Here is a 16,494-nt window from a genome sequence, read left to right as displayed (position 1 = left end):
TCCCAAGCCGATTTGGTGGTGAAATTACCTAAAGAAGAGCGGGACCAGCAACATTTATCTTTCTGCTCCAACAGTAATGAGATATTCTTGATCTCCCTGACAATACCCTTTAAGAACTCCAAAGAGGCTCGAGGAAGAGGCCACTGGCCATCTATAATAAACTCTGCTACTTTACATGAGTTCTTATGGAAATGAGAGGGAGGGAGGGGAGATCGCTCCGCAATTGACAAAGGGCCTAGCCATCTATCATGCAAAAAGAGAATGTCCTCACCATTCCCCACCATCCAGTGCTCAGAAGCAGAGACAAACTTCCACATCCTTGAGATGCCTTTTAGAATCGAGGACGACTTATACCCCTTCTTGAGATCACCTCCTTTGTCCACGAACCTTGCTCTCAAGAACTTGCTAAAAGGTGTCTCTTCGTGTTTCATCTGCCACACAAGTTTACTAAACCCCGCACAATTCACCTCCATGAGTCTTCTAATTCCCAAGCCCCCTTCAGCCATGGGTCTACACACTTCCTCCCACTTAACCGATATTTTCTTCACTGTGTCAATCTCCCCTGACCACAGGAAATTTTGGATCCATTGCTCCACTATTTTTATCACCAACTCAGGCCACCAATAAACTGAAAAATTATGGATAGACATACCTGAAATAACAGACCGAATCAGTTCAGCCCTACCTGCCATGGATAGTAGTTTTCCCTTCCATCCCTGTAAACGAGCCTTGATCTTGTCCATCAAGGGGAGTAGCCTATCTTTTTTGACAGCTTCTTTGAAGATTTCCACCCCAAGATACTTCGTAGGCAGCGCACAAATTGGGATTCCAATCAAGTCCACGATAAACCTCTTCCTGTGGGGAACAACTTTGCTGAAGAAAATTTTTCTCTTGTCGAAATTGAGTGTTTGACCTGAGTAAAGTTGATATTTGTGGAGGAAATCATGCAAACATTTAAAATGTTTGGCAGCGGTGTTCATGAATATAAAAATATCATCGGCAAAGAGAAGGTGACTAGGAACCACTGCCCCTCTTGACCCAGGGAGAGCCTTTATTTTCCCCCTCCTTGAATAAACCAGTCAAACCCCTATATAGAACTTCCTCTGCTAGGATGAATAGCATAGGGGAGATTGGGTCCCCTTACCTCAAACCCCGCTCCACACCGAACAAGCCTACTGGACCACTATTAAACAAAATAGAAATTCTAGATGAAATCAAAATCTTATGAATTCAGCTTAACCATACATCCGAGAAGCTAAACCTCTTCAACATTGCAAAGAGAAAGTCCCATGACAGCGTGTCATAGGCCTTTTGCACATCCACCTTAATCCCTATACCACCGCCCCTAACAGAGGTGTGTAACAAGTTTGCCAGCTCCGATGCCAAGCCAATGTTTGCTGAAATTATCTTACCCTTGTGGAATGCCCCTTGTTCATCTGACACCAAGTGAGGGAGGAGGCAAGATAGCCACTCAGCCATTATCTTTGATAGCACCTTACAAAAGAAGTTTGCCATACAGATGGGGCGAAACTTATCCATGGATGCTGCCCCTTCCACCTTTGGGATTAAAGCCACCAAACCATTGTTCACCCCATTGGGTAGCTTACCACCTCTGAAAAAAGTTCGCACAGCCTCACAAAATCTACGCCAACAATTTCCCAACACTTCTTGAAGAAGGCTCCAGGGAAGCCGTCAGGGCCTGGGGAGCTCTCTGGATCAAGACTACAAACCACCCTCTTTATTTCATCCATCTCAGGGATAACTTCTAAAGCCAAGGAATCTTCTCTATTCACCTCCTAGGTGATGATCTGAAGCAGTTCTGAATAATTTTCATATTGATCGGCCTTATGGAAGACTTGAAAATAATTCAAGATATACTTTGCCAATTGCCCCTGCTCTGAAACCACCGATCCATCTTGTTTCTTCAACAAGCAAATATAGTTTTTGGCACACCGCACCTTCACTGATAAATGAAAAAACTTTGAATTTCTATCTCCTAATTTAGCCCACTTACAGCAAGCTTTCTCTGCCCAAACTTTCTCATGTAATTCCATTGCTTTTAAGAGCTTCGTTTAGCCTCTGCTTCCTTAGAAAATAACTCATTAGTCATACCAACCTGGTCAATGGATCACTACACCTCCACCACATCATCAGTAGCTTCCTTTAGGGCCAAAATCAGCATTTGGAAAAGCTTGTCTCGCCCACCCCTTAAATGCGCCCTTCACAGCCTTTAATTTTTGGACTCGCCTTCCAATTGGGCCGTCCCTTACTTCCCTGAACCACACCTGCCTCACAAGATCCTCAAAAGACCCCTCTTCCATCCAAAAATGGTGGAAATGGAAAGGGGCATTCCTAGGCTTAGGGGCTGCCATTGAAGAGATTAAAATAGGGGTGTGATCTAACACTGACCGATGGAGGACCTGTTGACTACAATTACCAAAGACATCCAGCCAACGAGCATTGAAGAAACTTCTATCGAGCACAGCCACCACATGACCTATATGTCTATTATTCTTCCAGGTAAATTGGAATCCCTGAGAAGGGGTGCTGATCAACTCACATGCATCCACCATCACCTGAAACTCCGCCGCAACACCCACATTAAATCTACCTGGGCCCCGATTCTCATGGGAGTAGAGCATGGTGTCAAAGTCACCAATGACTGCCCATGGAAGGGAAGAAGAGGCCAATGCAACCAAATCCATCCATAAATTCCTATGCTCAACCCTAATGCAAGAGACATGAATCGTAGAAATCGACACCATTTGACCATTCCATTCCAGAGAGACTGAGATCAGCTACTCCGAGGATTGAATGACCACCAGCTGCCTTAGGGAATTTTTCCAAATAATCCAAAGGTTAGGAACCTTATTGCGACAAGAATTATGAATTAACTCTGCCCTGAAGCCAAGTCGATCAAAAAGTGCAGAAGGGAAGGATAGGGAGTCCACCATGGGTTCCGCTATGCATACCACATCTGGGGAGGAGTCACGCAAAAATTTTTGCAACGCTCTAGCAGCCGCTGCTTCTTAACACCCCTGATATTCCAAAAAAATATCTCCATACGAATCAATTCTTCCCTTTAGCCTTATCAAACCTCGAGGCCTAATCACCACCTTGCTTTGATTTTCCCCTTTTATCCCCTAGATCATTCCCTTTTTCAGCTATCGCCGCCACTTTATCCACTGCCAGAACCCCCATCCTAGCCACCTCCCTTCTACTCAAAGTAGTGTTCGATGATGCCACATGCTCTCCATTGTCATTGGGAAGACCACCTCTACCCGCCAACCCACCGCGGAAGCTCCCTAAAGCTGTCCCTGACCTTTTTAGTCTCGATGAAACTCTCACAGCACCTTGAGTGACCACCGCGCAGTTCTCCTCAGGCGGTATCACTATTGGTTCAGCGTTAGAGTGGAGCCCAGGCTGGTTTGGTTCTCCTCCATCAACCACATCAAGTTGGTTTGGGTCCGACTCCATCCCAGAACCTAACTCTGAGCCAGACCGGTCCACATCATCCTCAGTCGAATCTGAGTCATCATCCGAAGAATCCATATTGGATTCCTCTCCTTCTTGCGCCAACTCATTTGGAGATGTTTCCATAATACCCACCTCCTTATCCTGTGTTAATCTTTGCTTACCCGAATTGGATTGGACAGAATTGTGATTTGAAGCAATCAAATCAATTAAGATCTCTCCCCTCTCCATTGAAGGTAACCGAGAGGAGCTAATATTGGTAGGCATAGCTTCAATCCCTCCCCCTTCAGCGTTTTGAAACGACGGATGAGAATTTGAACTTTTTGGCATTAAATCTTGGTCAAATCTTTCCATAGAGGTACCATTTCAACCCAGCGAGTCACCTCTACCTAAGTCGGCTCTATCTTCTTCATACACCACTCCTAGAAGCCCCGCCTTATCCAGAGAATTATGCTTCTCATCCTGTGCCTTCTTTAACGGCATGCATTCACCTGATGCCCCAGTTTTTTGCAGAAGCCGCATTGCCCCAGAGAGTCCTCGTAGAGCACCTGCTGCTTAAACTAGAATAAATTCTCTGTTCCAGGTTGCCTACGTTCGACCTGGATTTCTTCAAGCCTTGGAAGCCCCACCTCCATCTCAACTAGGATACAGGCATAGTTCCCATATAGAAAATTTTTGGTGTGGTGATCAAGTGCAACCGGCCGCCCTATCGCCTTGGCCATCATTGATAGAACCTTCTAATGCCAATATTCTAAAGGCAGATCTGGGAACCGCACCCAAACTAGGGCCTTGTTGATTTGTTTTTAATGGATACTAAAATCTGGATGCCATCTTTGAAAGCGAACATACTGCCTTCCAACCCTTACAGGGCTTCGCCTCCACATCAGAGCCATATCCCCTTCAAAATCAAACTGAAAGATGGTGAAACCTTTCCCCATAGGCACCATCTTCACCATTCCTTTCAATTTCCAAATCTCCCTGGTCATTGTTCCGACTCTATCCGACCTTGGAATATATAATAAATAAATGATAAAATGATTGGGATAGGTTCATATAGTGGTGGCTAATCAGTCTTGTAGGTAAGAGGATTTTGTGTTGTGGTGATGAGACATATTAAAAGCAAAAAAGAGGTAAGAAAGCAATATGAACATGGAGAGTTAGACCCATTCCTTTATTTATCTGTACAGTGCCTAGTGAGAAAAGCAATATCAATAATCTCAAAGGGCTTGTACATTCTCACGCAATACTATGTGTTGGGTATAGATCATCTATTGTTGGAATTTAAGTTTCAAACTATGGTCAAATTGGTCTTTTCAAAATGGTCTTTTTGAAATGCAAAGTAGTCTTTTAGAAATTCAGCTTTCCCCCTCAAAAGTGTCTCTTCTACTTTTATTATTTTGTCTTTAGCACATGTGGAGTTGTGAATGAGTTAAAGACAACTCACAAAAGTTTTGTCCCACATTGCTTAGGGATGAAAGAAAACTTGGATATATATATATATATAGGAATGTTTATTAAGGGTGCAAGCCCTTTGGAAAGGCACTCTCCCTTGTCATGTGTTTGTGGGGGTACCTAAGGTGTTTTTGAATCGCGCGTGCACCAAACCTACTTTTTACTACATGTAACTTTTTGTTTGGATCCACACTAAGCGACATATATGTACCCAATATATGTAAATACGTATGTACATGTACATGCATGCACCTGTACGTATAAGACATATACCCTTCCCCATAAGTGAATGTACCTTCCCATACATGCATAGAGTCACACCTGTGTATGTATGGGTACCTATATAGATATACCCATTCGTATATAGGTGCTTACATTCCATATATACAGAATACAGATTCTGGTTGGCTATTGTATGAAATACATACTGTGAGTTTTTGGTTCTCATTTATCTGCAAGTGCTTCTGGTCTTTTTATTGTGAGTTTCTGAGTATTACCTTCGGACATACCTATTGGAATCAATTATTGGAAGTGCATCTTAGTTGATTTGGGAGTTGTTTTTATCTTGGAGGTGAGAACGTAAGGTCAACCCGGTTGCATACATATATACGAGGGCATTCAAATACCATAAGGAGAGTATCTGTATACGACTCAACTCTACTTAAGACAGACGATTTCTGCTACTGTTTCAGAGGATTGCTTGAACAAGTAAGTCATCTTTTACTTGTAATTACATTTCAATTAAGTAATTGTTTTTTGTCAAAGTCTTCTACCTATTGCCTGGTTTCTGTTTACTTACATCTATGACAAACTTGCCTCGCTGAATCGGCTATGATCTACTAATGAGATTGATTTCCATCCATTCCCCGAAAGGAAGGAAGTGGGGTGAGCTGCTCGAGGGGATGAGATGATGAGAATGGATTGTAAGATTATAATTATGGTTTGAAAGGGTGATTCCACAGTGGTCAGGCGAAAATAAAATAGCCAAATAGGCCTCAAATACCCAGATATGCGATATGGCATATTATTTTAGTAGTGTCTAGACCACTCGTAATTGGGTGTGCCCAATCTATACAGAAAATGTATGTGTTAAGAGTGAACACCAATAAATACGAAAGAAAAACGAACACAGATTCATACAACATAGAGATTTAACGAGATTTTCACACCGATACAATATGCTACATCCTTGGGTGAAGAAGAAGAAGATGATTCACTATGATTGAAGAGAATATTAGAATGGAAATTTCTCTCAAGAGCACCCAAATCGCGGCAAGAAAGCTCACCTAGAAACACTAATACGAAAACCCCCAAATTCCACTACTTGCTCAACAAGACGATGATACATTATATACTCCTCCAAATTGGGTCAATCCATCGGATCGCGGTTGATCAGATCGAACCGTAGGGAAAAAAAAAACCCATTCGGGTCGCCACCAACAACAAATTCTAGGCTTTTAATCTGACTTAGAACTGATTCGAGGCCAGAAATGGCTTCTCATAGACAGAGACCCTTCGCACATTGTAAATTTTCTCCCCACTACTTGATCTTTTCTTCAGATTTTTGAGATTGATGAACTGTTCTTGAGTAGGACTCCATGTAAGCCCTAAAAAACTGGTCTAAACCTCTTCAAGTAAAGGGTTTAGGATTGACAAAATCACTTGGTCTGAGCTTCTCAATGAAACAATTAGGATTTATACCAGAAGAAACATAAACGAACCTGAAAATGGCAAGGCAAAATAAGATATGTAAAGAGAAAGCTTATATTTAATCTCATTCACCAAATGATATTTGTATTTGCAATTCTGTAACAGTGATTTGGATATGAAATTTTCTCATTAAAACTCCTTCATCGACATCTGCATATCCACAGGGGTTTATGATCTCACACCCTTCAAGGAATCCCCGCTAGGACGGAGAAGATAAAAAAAATTTATAATTCAGTTGGGTCCCCAACAGCTGAGGTACATAACTTTCCTGAGCGGCTCCTCTGACTGCTTCAATTTCTCGTCGCCGACCTTCTTAGCTGTTTTCACCATTGAAGAAGTGGCCGGAGAAGAAGAGGCCTTTTTAACCTGTGAGAAGGATCTGATATTGCCCTTGTCGTGCTGATGCCGCGACCCCAACACATAATTCCATCTAAAGATGCCAAAGCCACCAATTCCAGTCACCATTGATTTATCAAAGTTCTCTGTTGCCGCTCGGATCTCTGCTGCTGTCAACAATTTATTATCAACTCTATCAATAGCTGTGGAGCCATTTAGATTCAGATTTCCTTCAGTGAACTGCTTCCCAACCGTATTAGTAGTTGTGCCATTTAGAGGCAGACATCCCCCGAGGACTTTAGATACTTTAGCAACAGGGTTGTTGATTCCAATGGTTCCAAGAAAAAGTGGGTGACAACCAACAGGATTGTCTTTCATAGGCCACATCTTCTTTCTCTGCCTACTTAAAGATGCAAGACTGGAGATAGAAGCTTTATTTCCTTTTAATTTTCGCAACGTATTTTTCCACTCTTCTTTGTTACTTATGTCTGATAAGTAAGACCCTAACATCTCTAGAATTGAAGGCAACCCTACAGAATAACGTACCATATCATATGAAAGTTGCATATATTCTTGAGGAGGTTCATCCATTGAAAATGCATGCAAACTAAATAGTTTAAGAGATTCCTCAATGTCCAGCCTTTGAAGCCAATAGATTTTATCTTTATCAACTTTTGCCACATTCAAGATATGTTCAGAACTGGTTGTTATAATGACTCTACTTCCTTGACCAAACCAATTGAGTTCACCGGCCAAAGCATCTACCTGTTCTTTATTATCCACATCATCAAGAACAAGAAGAACCTTTTCATTGCAAAGATGGTGTTCTATCAATTTTTTCCCTCTATGATAATGACCTACGTCAAGGTCAGTTTTGAAGATATCTTTAAGAAGTCGATTCTGTAAAGACGCAAGCCCTGTGCATTGCATTGCTTGTTTGCTAACATCTGAGATAAAACTATACTTCTTGAAGGTTGAAAAGATGCGATTATAGACAATCTTAGCAATGGTTGTCTTCCCAATGCCACGGGAGCCACAGATTCCTATGAATTGAATATCATTGGAACCAATACTTAATAAAGGTAATATTTCCTCAACACGGGAATCTATACCAATAGGGTATTTGCATTCATTCAAATGTGTGCTACTGACCAATTCTTCCAGAACCCTTTTCACAATTAATTCAACAATCTTTCCTTGATCCCTACAATCATTTCATATATGAAGAAAAAAGAAAAGAAAATCACAACAATTAATGAGATGAATATATCTTAATCATTTAATGGAAAGCAATCAGAATAAAAATTAGTTAGAATTTAGTACTAAGTAAAAATTGGAAATATGCATCATTATATATGAAATAAGGGTGTGATGGGTCAAACACAAATATCATTGGAGTGGTGATAGATTACAAGACAGCCTAATTTACTACTTCATTCCAACACTAGGTGACAATGAGCTATTCAATAAACTACCTTGCTCATAAGAAATTTGAATCTCTATGATCAACCTATCAATTTTAGGCATCAAATATTGTAAAAAAACCCTGATAACATGTTAGATTGGGTTTGAAATGTCTTATTTCTTGAAAATCTTGCACCACTTGAGATACAAGGGAAAGGGTCTAATACATGGTCCACTATAGATGTTGCACCAAATTACTAATATATGGTTGATCAACAAGATACCCCTAGTCCAACCATTGCGCCAAATTTTCCATGTTTGCCATTCAAGTGGGATATTTCCTTCTTGTAATTATAAGTTGTTTACAATATGAGCATGTATTCTTATATCCCATTCAACATGCTTGGAGAAACTCATTATAAAAATTAATGGATAGAAATGAACGGCAACATTCTTATCTAAAAAAATAATTACAACCCTTATGTTTAAAGATTTTGTAGCCATAAGAAAATCTTAGTGATAATGTTTGATTTTGATAAGGTATGTAATTCAGTTGCAGTTACTATAAAAAGGTTAAGAATCAAACTCCATATTGGGATGGGGTGGAGAGAGAAAATAGCTTAGGATGTATTGATGTATATTGAGTCCTAGCCAATCGGGTAACTCAATATACACCTTTCATATATTGGTATCCTATTTTTGGTAGGACAATATTTTATGTAATATCCACTGAATCATACCTGTATCATATCTTTCCAGATATATATAGAATATGATGACTCATCCTATGACTCACCTTCCTTTTATCATAAGGATTCTATCCTTCCTCATACGGTAGGTCTTATCCTATGATTCAGCTTTCCTTTCCCACAAGGATTATGAAAAACAATATTCAAAATCAATTTTGTCAACATGGTATCAAGAGCATAGTTTCTTTTTTTTTTTTTGGTTCTCAACTCTTACAAGCACTCGATCCTTCTCTCTTGTGCACCTCTCTCCCTGCGTTTTCTCTATCTCATGGCTACCGATCCCCCATCTCTTCCTCTTGCCGCCACCACCGCAGCCATGGTTGTGCATCCCACGCCCCCTTCCTTTACTTCCCCTCATCACTTCCTTTCTCTCAAACTTACACCCACTAATTTTCTTTTGTGGAATAAACAACTAGTGCCCTTCTTGAAAGGCCAAAGCCTCTTTGGCTTTCTTCATGGTATGAACCTCTGTCTTGATGATGCAACTGCAGTTACAACCTGGCACCAATAGGATTCTCAACCAATAAGTCTCATTGCCTCCTCCCTCTCTGAAGCTGTCATTCCTGTCATTCTTGATAAGGACACAAATCATGAGATCTGGACCACCCTTTAAGCCACCTATGGCTCAGCCTCCTCCACCAAATTGATGTCCCTTCATCTATGTCTTCAAAACCTCCATCAAACATCAGATGAAACTATGACTGACTTCCTCCAACGGACAAAGGCAATCATTGATGAACTGGCCATTGCTAGGAAGCCCCTCACACCTCAAGATTTTAACATCCATGTTCTTCATGGCCTCAAAGAAGATTTGCAGGAGATCGTTCCCTCTCTTCTCACACGTCCTGTGATTCCCTCCTACACAGAGCTTCACGGTCTTCTTCTGAGCCACGAGAGTATTCGTGCTTTTCGCAAGCTCGACCTATCAGACATCACTGTCACGCCAACTACCAATAACGCCCAACGGTCCTCCCCTTCCTCTAGTGAGAACGGTTCCTCCTCTGACTGTGGCCCTACCAAAGATAATGGGGGGCGTGGCCGAGGACGTGGTCATGGTCGCGGAAACTTTTTCTGTACCATCTGTGATCGCACCAACCATGCAGTTGCCACTTGCTTCTACCGCAACCATGCACCCCAAACCTACACAATTTCCTCTCCATATAACCAACCCTGTCATCCTCCATCTTACCCACCCTTGGCGCACTATGCTCACCCCAACGCGCCCCTCCTCCCAATGCTCTCCTTCCCACCCAACAACTCTCTAACCTGGTACCCTAACACTGGTGCCTCTCACCATGTTACCCCAGGACCTCCATTCTCTCTCTACATATAACCCCTACACAGGTACAGATGAATTCCAAGTTAGCAACAGTAAGGGTATTCCCATCTCCCATATTGGCTCTACCACTATTCCATCGTCTTCTCCTTCCTTTTCTTTTCTTCTTTCCAATGTTTTATTTGTTCCTTCTATTTCTAAGCCTCTTCTCTCAGACCAGAAATTTGCAAAAGAAAATAATGTCATTTTAAAATTCCATGCTTCTCATTTTGTTGTCAATGATCAGGCAACCAAGTGGACCCTCCTCTCCGTTCCGAGTAACAATGGTCATTATAACCTTCAAGCCCCCATCCTTCCTTCTGTCAGTATTGTTGAGTGGACAATGCAAGATGGTTGGCATCGTCGCCTAGGGCATCCCCATGAGCGTCTTCTTAAGTTGATGTTACATGATAATAATATCCCGTGTCAGTCCACATGGTTGAATAAAATCTGTACGGCTTGTCAATTAGGCAAAGCCAGTAAGTTGTCATTAGGATCTTCTTCATCTGTTAATTTATTTCCCCTTGATTTGGTTTATAGTGATGTATGGGGCCCTTGTGCTACCCCTTTCCCCTGAAGGTTTTAAATACTTTGTCATATTTGTCGATGATTATTCAAAATATATCTGGTTTTACCCCATTGTGAATAAATCTATTTCAAAATTTTCATGAATTTCATGCACTAGTTGAACATCACTTTTCTTGCAAACTCAAATCAATTCAAACAAATTGGGGTGGGGAAACCGCTCTCTTCCTACTTTCTTCTCTGCGCTTGGCATTGCTCACAGGGTCTCCTGCCCCCATACCCATGAACAACAAGGTGCTGTTAAGCGTATTCATAGACATATAGTTAAACTGGTCTCTCCCTCCTTGCCTATGCGTATGTCCCTAAGTAATACTGGCGGTATGCCTTTGACATTGCGGTCTACCTCATTAGCTGCATGCCTTCCTGGGTATCTCTCAATACCCCTCCTTTCCAACTAGTTTTCTATAAGACACCTGATTACTCTTTTCTTTGCAATTTTGGGTGTCAATGTTTTCCTTACCTCCATCCATACAATAATCACAAAATGGACTATCATTCTACACCTTGTGTCTTCCTCGATTACAGTCCCTCTCACTCTGGATACCGTTGTCTCGACCTAGCCACAAACTATCTCTATATAGCTCATCATGTCTGTTTTGACGAGTCTTATTTCCCATTCTCCACCCACTCCCTACCTGATCCATCTCCACAGGCACCTCTCTCCACAGTCCCATGGGCTTCTACCCCTAATGGTGTCTACCCTCCTTCCCCACTATTACCAGTAGCCCTACCATCTCCTTTCCCTACCCCAAACCCAAGCCCTACCACAACCCCAATCCCACTCGCCTCTCCCCTCCATATGCCGACCCCATCTCCACCTCTATCCCCTTCTCATCGCACACGTCCTCTCACATCCATCTATGTTGTAACCAACCCACCAACACCTCAACCATCGCCCCCTTCCTCCGCACCGCCCATTGGTCTTCCACTACTCCCTCAGCCAGATCCCTCACCAACTTGACTTCATCCCATGTAGCTAAAGCACCCCCCCAATGCCTTAACTGCTACCTCACCTGCTAACATTGAACCTACCTACTTCACCTAGGCTTAGAAACTATCCGAATGGTGCCAGGTAATGGCTAAGGAATTTAATGCCCTCATTCGCAATGGTACATGGTCTTTTGTTCCCTGCTCTACTCAGATGAACTTAGTTGGTTGCAAATGGGTTTTCCGAACTAAGCACAAAGCTGACGGTTCACTTGAGCGATACAAAGCTCGCTTTGTTGCCAAGGGCTTCCATCAACAGGAGGGTATGGACTACAATGATACTTTCAGCCCAATGGTCAAACTGATCGCCATTTGCTTTATCCTAGCAATTGTAGTTTCTCATGGGTGGCCAATTCACCAGTGGAACGTCCACAATACATTACTTCATGGAATCCTTTATAAGGTGGTCTACATGGTTCAACCCCCAGGTTTTGAGGATAAATCTCACCCAAGCCATGTTTGTCGTCTTCACCTCTCCTTATATCGGCTCAAACAAGTTCCCCGTGCTTGGTTCCAATGTATGACTCAATTCTTGATCCAACTGGGTTTTCATGCTTCCCGAACAAACCCCTCTCTATTCATTTATCATGAGGGTTCCACCTATGTCTATCTCTTGATTTATATGGATGATATTATTGTCATAAGTAGCTCTCCTTCAACGGTTGGCTAGCGGGTTCTCTATCAAGGACCTCGGTCCTTTGCATTTCTTTCTTGGTATAGCAGTCATCCAGCACCCTCTTGGCATTCTCTTATCTCAAGAGCGTTATATTGATGATCTTCTCAAACACGCTGGCATGGTTGATTGTAAGCCTGAGTAGACCCTAATGGTCACTACCACAAAGTCGTTTGACTTAGGGGGTGCACCTTATTCTGATCCCACAAGGTATCGTTACATCATTGGCACCCTTTAGTATATTACCCTCACAAGGCCAGATGTAAGTTTTGCTGTAAATAGGGCATGTCAATACATGCGTGCTCCCGCTAAGAACAATTGGACACTGGTCAAGCGTATCCTGCTATCTTAAGGCCACACGCTCTCATGGGGTTCTCCTTTAGCACTCCATCTCCTCTTCACTACATGCAAATCAATGTTGATTGGGCTGGCAACACCACTAATTGTCGCTCCACAGGGGGTTATGCTATCTTCCTTGGGCCAACCTCATCTCCTGGACATCTCGCAAATAGAAAACCGTTGCACGGTCATCCATTGAGGCAGAGTATAAAGCCTTGGCTAACACTTCGGTTGAGCTAATCTGGCTGGAATCTCCATTCAAGGAACTTGGTTTACCTATCAGTGGTCCCTCAGTTCTATGGTGTGACAATAGTAGCGCCACTTACCTTTCAGCCAAATCTTTGTTTTATGCTCATACAAAGCATGTCGAGATTGACTATCATTTCGTGCGTGAACGGGTGGCCAATCGTCAACTTTCAATTCAATTTATTTCTACCAAGGATCAAATTGTAGATGTTATGACCAAGGCATTAGCAACGACGCGGTTCCAATTTTTGTGTGACAAGCTGAAGATTCGAGCTTCTCCATCTTCAACTTGAGGGGGTGTATTGATATATATTGAGTCCTACCCAATCGGGTAACTCAATATACACCATTCATATATTGGTAGCCTAGTTTTGGTAGGAGTATATTTTGTGTAATATCAACCGAATATTACCTATATCATATCTTTCCAAATCTATACATAATATGATGACTCGTCCTATGACTCACCTTCCTTTTATCACAAAGATTCTATCCTTCCTCATACAACACGTCTTATCCTGTCACCTTTCCTTTCCCAAAAGGATTCTATCCTTGATCATATAGAAAGTTTCCCTATTCTTCATAATTGTAATTGGTAAGGCAATATTATATATATATATATATATATATATATATAAAAGATGGAAGTGGAATGGGCTAATGAAATGAAATAAAGTGATAATCCATTAAAGTTTAAGATATGATAATGAGAATACCTTCAAGGTAATTTTGTGGGATGAGACTTACGTATTTTTATTAATAACATCTCCTTTCAAACTCCCCACTATTGTCATAGCTTTCCTCCAACTCTCTACAATATGGGGCTCAAAATTCTTCTCGTGCTCCCGAAATGCTTCTTCAAAACTTCCGGTTTGATTCCGAACATGCGACGGATCAACATAGAAGAATACGGGCAAGACCAGTTGACAGTTGGATATGTGGCATTGAAGGATTTGAGCAAGTTCTAGAAGGCACCATTTACTGTTGGCATATCCCTGTGAGAAGACAGGGATAGAGATTTTGGAGGCATCAATTGCTCTAAGCAAGGATGGTCCAATGGCTTCTCCATTCCGCAGATTTTCACTATCAATAAAAACATTGATTCCTTTGTCTTTCAAAGTTAAATTAAGGAAGCTAGTGAAGTTATTACGAGTATCTTCGCCCCTGAAGCTGAGGAACACATCATAACTAGAATATCCAGTTCTGAAGGTGCCACAGCTGTGGGAAGAAGCCCCATCTAGTACCTCCATGAACTTGAAGTTGTTGCAGAGAAGAAAAGATATTGAAACTGCTCTTTTCTTTCTCAAGGAACTCCCTTGATTTAACAAATTGGTTTCTAATAGGAAGTGTTGTTGTTCTAAACTGCCTTCCATGGTAATGGTGGAGTGACGCGCTTTCATAGTAATGGTGGACCTTTCAAGTCTTTGAGGTATGCCTTTGGAAATTACATTTCCCATTACCATGGAAGGGAGACTTAACCTTTCAAGTCTTTGAGGTATGCCCTTGGAAATTACGCTTCCCATTCCCATGGAAGGGACACTTGTCTTTGAGCGTATGCATTTGGAAATTACGCTTACTATAGCTTTCTGTGTGGTGCTTGGTTGGACAGAGTTTGTTTTGGGGTAGCTTTTATGCTGGTGGAACTATGAAATCTTGCCTCATAGGAAAGTAGTTCGTAGACATGTTTGGGTTGGAGTTGGACCCATAAGGACAAACCTTTACTGTTATGTCTTCCGTATGGCACCTAAATAATACGGATCGGCATAAACCGTCAAACCAGTTGGAGTGGGTGGGCGTGCCCCCAATTATTCCTTGGGATGCTCTAGAACTTGAGATTGGATCCGCTGCTTCGGATGATTATACAAGTCAGTATCGAACACTTGTTCTATTTTCTGTCATTATAGGGTGAGAAATAATATATTTGAAAGCAATAAGGACAAGTGTTGAATGCTAACTTATACGATTAGGTGATCGCGAGAGCATATGATCCTTTCTCTTAGAACTTGATCATTGTTTCTGGTCTTGATGCATATTTTATTTTAGAGAAATGTTATAGAAACGAATTGTTTGTAAAGTTCAATTTAAACCAAATTAAGTTCAGTTTAGTTTCTGAAGTAATATGCAAGCTTTAGAGGGTGATAACTAAAATTTCCTAGAAGGTTTCGTAGGAAGTATTGGACAATTTTTTTTTTTTTTTTTTTCCTAATGAATAATAAAATATATTATTTAACCTCAATGGGGTTACTCATTTGACAAAGAGCAACAGCTTAAATTTTAGAGAATTGACAAAGAGCAACACCTTAAATAATAAAATATATTATATAATCAAACAATATATTAGAAGGGATCGAGTGGAAAAGTAAAGTAGAAGGATGCAAGTGGAATGGTTAATGAAATGAAATAAACCATATCATAATTCATTGAAGTAAAGATGATAAACAAAATAAGAGGAATTTTATGGAATTGTGACTTACTTATTTTTGTCAGTAACTTCTCCTTTCAAATTTCCAACCACTCTCAAAGCTTCTTTCCAACTTTTCACAATATTGGGCTCAAAATTTTTCTCATGCTCCTGAAATGCTTCTTCAAAACTTTCAGTTTGATTCCGAACATGCGATGGCTCAATATGAAAGAATATGGGCAAGACCAGTTGACGGTTGGATTCATGGCACTGAAGAATTTGAGCAAGTTCCAAGAGGCACCATTTGCTGTTGGCATAACCTTGGGAGAAGATAGGGTTAGAGATTTTGGAGCCATAGATTGCTCAAAGTAAGGCTGGTCCAATGGCTTCTCCACTCCACAACTTTTCACTATCAATGAACACATCGATTCCTCTGTTTTTCAGACCTAAGTTAAGGAAGGAAGTGAAGTTATTACGAGTGTCTTCGCCTCTTATGTTGAGGAACACATCGTAACTAGAAAATCCAGTTATGAAGGAAACATAGCCGGAGGAAGTCCAACCTTGTGCCTCCATAACTCGCAGTTGCAGAGAAGATTAAGATGTTCAAAGTGCTCTTTCTCTGAGAGGACTCTCTTTGTTTATTTGTTTATTTATTTTTTTTTTTTTAATCTCAAATAATTGTCATCCACATTTTTATATTTGTTTCTGTACCTCATAATCGTCATCCGCAATTTTTTTTTTTTTTTTTTTCTTGTTGACCTAATAAAGATGGTTAAACCTGGCATTTGGCAGGTCATATAGAATTGAAAATTTCTAAAAATTC

General features: G+C 41.1%; 2 protein-coding genes across 2 annotated transcripts; both read right to left on the bottom strand.

Annotated features, from left to right (window-relative positions):
* Positions 1-6,703: 6,703 nt before the first annotated feature.
* LOC122091162 lies at positions 6,704-16,277 on the bottom strand. The gene is made up of 2 exons (XM_042661007.1): positions 15,745-16,277; positions 6,704-8,176 (listed from the first exon to the last, which is right to left on the bottom strand). The coding sequence occupies exon 2, from the start codon at positions 7,900-7,902 to the stop codon at positions 6,868-6,870; it is 1,035 nt and encodes a 344-aa protein (XP_042516941.1). The 5' UTR covers positions 7,903-8,176; positions 15,745-16,277; the 3' UTR covers positions 6,704-6,867.
* On the bottom strand, positions 14,014-14,727 carry LOC122091610 (disease resistance protein L6-like). Its single transcript, XM_042661626.1, has one exon. The coding sequence runs from the start codon at positions 14,725-14,727 to the stop codon at positions 14,014-14,016; it is 714 nt and encodes a 237-aa protein (XP_042517560.1).
* Positions 16,278-16,494: the final 217 nt, after the last annotated feature.

The sequence above is a fragment of the Macadamia integrifolia genome, chromosome 10, assembly GCF_013358625.1.
Source record: "Macadamia integrifolia cultivar HAES 741 chromosome 10, SCU_Mint_v3, whole genome shotgun sequence".
Classification (NCBI taxonomy): Eukaryota; Viridiplantae; Streptophyta; class Magnoliopsida; order Proteales; family Proteaceae; genus Macadamia; species Macadamia integrifolia.
Note: the sequence above shows the minus strand (reverse complement) of the source record. Positions and strands in the feature narration are given on the sequence as shown.